The sequence below is a fragment of the Oncorhynchus gorbuscha genome, linkage group LG01 (genome assembly GCF_021184085.1).
Source record: "Oncorhynchus gorbuscha isolate QuinsamMale2020 ecotype Even-year linkage group LG01, OgorEven_v1.0, whole genome shotgun sequence".
In the NCBI taxonomy this organism is placed as follows: domain Eukaryota; kingdom Metazoa; phylum Chordata; class Actinopteri; order Salmoniformes; family Salmonidae; genus Oncorhynchus; species Oncorhynchus gorbuscha.
The window spans coordinates 32,902,620-32,909,037 of NC_060173.1; the positions used below are offsets into that span (position 1 = coordinate 32,902,620).

Here is a 6,418-nt window from a genome sequence, read left to right on the forward strand (position 1 = left end):
TCCATACTCATTCTCTCTCCTCTCCATACTCATTCTCTCTCCCTCTCCATACTCATTCTCTTTCCCTCTCCATACTCATTCTCTCCCTCTCCATACTCATTCTCTCTCCCTCTCCATACTCATTTCTCTCCCTCTCCATACTCATTCTCTCTCCCCTCCATACTCATTCTCTCTCCCTCTCCATACTCATTCTCTCTCCCCTCTCCATACTCATTCTCTCTCCCTCTCCATACTCATTCTCTTTCCCTCTCCATACTCATTCTCTCTCCCTCTCCATACTCATTCTCTCTCCCTCTTCTCATTCTCTCTCCCTCTCCATACTCATTCTCTCTCCCTCTCCATACTCATTCTCTCTCCCTCTCCATACTCATTATCTCTCACCCTCCATACTCATTCTCTCTCCCTCTCCATACTCATTCTCTCTCCCTCTCCATACTCATTCTCTCTCCCTCTCCATACTCATTCTCTCTCCCTCTCCATACTCATTCTCTCTCCCTCTCCATACTCATTCTCTCTCCCTCTCCATACTCATTCTCTCTCCCTCTCCATACTCATTCTCTCTCCCTCTCCATACTCATTCTCTCTCCCTCTCCATACTCATTTCTCTCCCTCTCCCTCATTCTCTCTCCCTCTCCATATTCTCTCTCCCTCTCCATACTCATTCTCTCTCCCTCCATACTCATTCTCTCTCCCTCTCCATTCATTCTCTCTCCCTCCATACTCATCTCCCTCTCCATTCTCATTCTCCTCCCTCCATACTCATTCTCTCTCCCTCTCCATACTCATTCTCTCTCCTCTCCATACCATCCATACTCATTCTTCTCCATACTCCTCTCTCCCTCTCCATACTCATTCTCTCTCCCTCTCCATACTCATACTCTCTCTCCCTCTCCATACTCATTCTCTCTCCCTCTCATACTCTCTCTCCCTCTCCATACTCATTCTCTCTCCCTCTCCATACTCATTCTCTCTCCCTCTCCATACTCATTCTCTCTCCCTCTCCATACTCATTCTCTCTCCCTCTCCATACTCATTCTCTCTCCCTCTCCATACTCATTCTCTCTCTCCATACTCATTTCTCTCTCCCTCTCCATACTCATTCTCTCTCCCCCTCCATACTCATTCTTCTCTCCATACTCATTATCTCTCCCTCTCCATACTCATTCTCTCTCCCTCTCCACTACTCATTCTCTCTCCCTCTCCATACTCATTCTCTCTCCCCTCTCCTCTCCTCATTCTCTCTCCCTCTCCATACTCATTCTCTCTCCCTCTCCATACTCATTCTCTCTCCCTCTCCATACTCATTCTCTCTCCCTCTCCATACTCATTCTCTCTCCCTCTCCATACTCATTCTCTCTCCCTCTCCATACTCATTCTCTCTCCCTCTCCATACTCATTCTCTCCATACTCATTCTCTCTCCTCCATACTCATTCATTCTCCCTCTCCATACTCATTCTCTCCTCTCCATACTCATTCTCTCTCCCTCTCCATACTCATTCTCTCTCCCTCTCCATACTCATTCTCTCTCCCTCTCCATACTCATTCTCTCCCTCTCCATACTCATACTCATTCTCTCTCCCTCTCCATACTCATTCTCTCTCCCTCCCTCTCCATATTCATTCTCTCTCCCTCTCCATACTCATTCTCCATCTCATTCTCTCTCCCCTCCATACTCATTATCTCTCCCTCTCCATACTCATTATCTCTCATTCTCTCTCCCCTCCATACTCATTCTCTCTCCCTCTCCATACTCATCTCCATCTCATTCTCCTCTCCATACTCATTCTCTCTCCCTCTCCATACTCATTCTCTCTCCCTCTCCATCCATACTCATTCTCTCTCCCCTCCATACTCATTCTCTCTCCCTCTTATCACCCTCCATTCTCTCTCCCTCTCCATACTCATTCTCTCTCCCTCTCCATACTCATTCTCTCTCCCTCTCCATACTCACCCTCCATACTCATTCTCTCTCCCCTCCATACTCATTCTCTCTCCCTCTCCATACTCATTCTCTCTCACCCTCCATACTCATTATCTCTCCCTCTCCATACTCATTATCTCTCACCCTCCATACTCATTATCTCTCCCTCTCCATACTCATTCTCTCTCCCTCTCCATACTCATTCTCTCTCCATACTCATTCTCTCTCCCTCTCCATACTCATTCTCTCTCCCTCTCCATACTCATTCTCTCTCCCTCTCCATACTCATTCAGGATCATAAGGCAAGAGTTTATTTAAATAACTTTTAGACAATACCAAAATACACCTACAAAAACAGAAACATTCACTTTGTACAAAAATATGATTCTTTGTTCATTCCAGACATAATACACGATTATTATAGTAGCAGTAGAATAGGTCATAGCTAAGCTTATCTAGAGCATGCAGTTTCTCCTGTACATGTTATTTACAGTAATTCAACATGAATGCATCTGATTAACACACACACTACTGACCTATGGGCCACATCTCAATAGGATCATATAGGGTCATGGATAGAAGGGATGCAGCGAAGTTCACTGACATCACACACTTGTTGTGAACTCAGGCCATACTGGCTTAGCCATGTCACCCATGATACTAGTCAATATTCAACGTCCATCCATGTCTGAGGACGATGGGAGATGACGTGGAAACTGGCCACAAGGGACAACGGGGACACTGGTTTTGCTTGGGTGTTGTGGACGGGAATGGTGGATAAGCATCTGCCTCAGATTGAAAGTTAAAATCTAGCAATATAAATTATTTTTAGTTTCAAGCCTATCCAAAAAAACTTAACCGTTACCCTTATTCTTACCCTAACCTTACCCTAACCTTACCCTAACCTTAACCATTCAAAGTTAATGACTAACCTTGAGAATTTGGAGTTAATGCCTGAATTTAACGTTAAACACTTCGAAATCTGATGTTTGGAACAATTTAAAAAATGCTGTGTTTGTGAAAAATACCCCTTCTCGCCACAACCATAAAACAGTAAACGCACGGAGACAATATTGAGATACAAACCTGGGCACAGCCAGAGGGATCATGGGTAGTGTAGTTTGAAAAGCCAGACCTATGTAAGTCCTATGAGTGTTTGACTGGTATAAAATACCATCATACCTGTGACAGCAGTCTACACCCTCATTGAACCCTTTTTGGTTTCAAGTAGAACCATTTTGGTTCAAGGTGCAACTCTTTCTACAGAGGCTCCTACATGGAACCCAAAAAGGTTCTAGCTGGAACCAGAAAGGGCTCTCCTATGGGGACTGCCAAAGAACCCTTATTGGAATGATTTTTTTCTAAGATTGTATTGTGGTCCCTATAACTTCCCTCAAGTCTAACTACTTGTTTGATCATCTTACCCATGACCCCCCTTTACCACTATAAACATTGATGGGTTCCCCTAATGACACTTTTTATGACTGCTGTTCTCACTCCTCCTTTTTGGTATCCTCACCAGCTCACCCTCTCCTCCGCCTCACTACCCTCTGTCCATCCATCTCCTTATCCCTCTCTCCATTCCTCTCTCCGTGGTGTCGCCTTTTCCTGCTTTTCTTCAGCTCCTGGATGTGTTTCCATTTCCCCACCCCCTGCCCTCTTCCACCTCTCCTATTGGCCGGCCTCTTCTCCAGCCAAAGCGAATCACAGTACTCCTCCAGCGAGCCAATGGGAGAACTCATCACACGCAGGTAGTCCTTATAGCGCTGACGAGCCACTGCCCCGGGGCGAACCTCAACACTGGGGACCTTGCTGGGCTTTGGCCGCCCGTCAAGATGCCCGTACGAAATGAGGCGCAGCGTGAGGCGGAGCAGAGTGTGTGTGAAGTGTGTGTGCTCCAGTGCCATACACACGTACATGCCAGCATCGGCAGGATGGAGAGAGCGAATGAGGAGACCTTGGCCTGTATGGACCACTCTGTCATCTGGCCTCACCTGGGAGAGGGGGTGAGATTACAGAATATTAGCTATAAACATTCATATATTCCTCTACAGAGACAAACCAGCGAACCGGAAACATTAGCTAAAATTCCCAGTTCTATTTCGGGTTTCATCTAACATTAGTATGATAACGTCGCAAAAACATTCAAAGAATGCTGTATAAAACAACCACCACAGAACATTCCCCAAAAGTCCTCATTAGGTTTCCAGGTATAATAACACAGTGTATGAAGGAATTTGCTATGAATTTCATAACTTATTTGGAAATTGTGGAACATTGTGCAACATTGTGGGAATGTTCTGTGCATATTCTTGCAACATCCCAGACAGCGCCCATAATTGAATTAAATGTTCTGGGACCCTTTAAAGAACATAGACCAGGTGTTCTGGCAACATTCTTACAACATTATAGGAATGTCTTGTTCAACATAACTTAAACATTGTATGAATGTCATCACAACTGAGCATATTTTGTGCTTTGGGAACCTATATCTTGTACCCACATTATTCCCACAACCTAATTAAATGTTCTGGGAACCTTTAAAGAACACAGAAAGTCTGTTCTGTCAGACATTATCGGAATGTCAGCACAACTGGACAGTCATAGCCCGACAATATTCCCACAACCTAAAGAAACATTCTGGGAACCTTTAAACATATTAAATGTGTTCTAGGAACGTTCTTGCAACATCAGGTGAATGTTATTTTTGCATCCTAAAAGAAACATTGTAGAATCATCTGCATAATTGGACCATTTTTTGTTGTTTTGAGAACATATATTTTGTGATGTTCCCACAATGTTCGCAACAGACGGTTCCCACAACCTAATGAAACGTTCTGGGAACATTTAAAGAATAGATTAAATGGGTTCTAGGAATGTTCTTGCAACATCAGGCAAATGTTTTACACAAACATTCTATAATCATCAGCATGACTAGTGTGCTTCCGAGTGGCACAGTGGTCTAAGACACTGCATCTCAGAGGAGTCACTACAGACACCCTGGTTAGAATTGAGGCTGTGGCACAACCGGACGTGATTGGGAGTCCCATAGGGTGCTGCAGAACTGGCTCAGGGTCGTCCGGGTTTGGCCGGTTCTAGAACCATCTAGAATAGGAATTGGACAGACTGGACATTGGACAGACTTTAAGCCTAACTCACCAAGGACAAATAAGCAGGGAAATAAGCAAGACAACATTAACAAACCTATATGACAGGTATGAAACATATGGAATGTATGATCTCTGGCCTAACAGGGATACCAGACCTATCAGCACCAGATTGCAACGTTCAAAGACACGTCACACACTCCAATACCTCCCACAGTGTCACGTCACACACTCCAATACCTCCCACAGTGTCACGTCACACACTCCAATACCTCCCACAGTGTCACGTCACACACTCCAATACCTCCCACAGTGTGTCCCACAGTGTCACACACTCCAATACCTCCCACAGTGTCACGTCACACACTCCAATACCTCCCACAGTGTCACGTCACACACTCCAATACCTCCCACAGTGTCACGTCAATACCTCCCACACTCCAATACCTCCCACAGTGTCACGTCACACACTCCAATACCTCCCACAGTGTCACGTCACACACTCCAATACCTCCCACAGTGTCACGTCACACACTCCAATACCTCCCACAGTGTCACGTCACACACTCCAATACCTCCCACAGTGTCACGTCACACACTCCAATACCTCCCACAGTGTCACGTCACACACTCCAATACCTCCCACAGTGTCACGTCACACACTCCAATACCTCCCACAGTGTCACGTCACACACTCCAATACCTCCCACAGTGTCACGTCACACACTCCAATACCTCCCACAGTGTCACGTCACACACTCCAATACCTCCCACAGTGTCACGTCACACACTCCAATACCTCCAACAGTGTCACGTCACACACTCCAATACCTCCCACAGTGTCACGTCACACACTCCAATACCTCCCACAGTGTCACGTCACACACTCCAATACCTCCCACAGTGTCACGTCACACACTCCAATACCTCCCACAGTGTCACGTCACACACTCCAATACCTCCCACAGTGTCACGTCACACACTCCAATACCTCCCACAGTGTCACGTCACACACACAGTGTCACAAAACACTCCCTCCCACAGTGTCACAAACACACTCCAATAACTCCCACAGTGTCACGTCACACACTCCAATACCTCCCACAGTGTCACAAAACACACTCACAGTGTCAATACCTCTCCCACAGTGTCACAAACACACTCCAATACCTCCCACAGTGTCACAAACACACTCCAATACCTCCCACAGTGTCACAAACACACTCCAATACCTCCACAGTGTCACGTCACACACTCCAATACCTCCACACACAAACACCAATACCTCCCACAGTGTCACAAACACACTCCAATGTCCCACCTCCCAGTGTCACAAACACACTCCAATACCTCCCACAGTGTCACAAACACACTCCAATACCTCCCACA

At 45.9% G+C, this 6,418-nt stretch overlaps 1 protein-coding gene across 4 annotated transcripts in view; it reads right to left on the minus strand.

Annotated features, from left to right (window-relative positions):
• Nucleotides 1–2,223: 2,223 nt before the first annotated feature.
• LOC124036218 (semaphorin-3D-like) overlaps nucleotides 2,224–6,418 on the minus strand; it is a 79,521-nt gene continuing 75,326 nt past the window's right edge. For all 4 annotated transcript variants that reach the window (XM_046350511.1, XM_046350504.1, XM_046350496.1 and 1 more), the window contains one exon: nucleotides 2,224–3,916. In XM_046350511.1, the coding sequence (XP_046206467.1) occupies nucleotides 3,446–3,916 (471 nt within the window). In that variant the 3' untranslated portion in view covers nucleotides 2,224–3,445. The remainder of the gene's footprint in view (nucleotides 3,917–6,418) is intronic.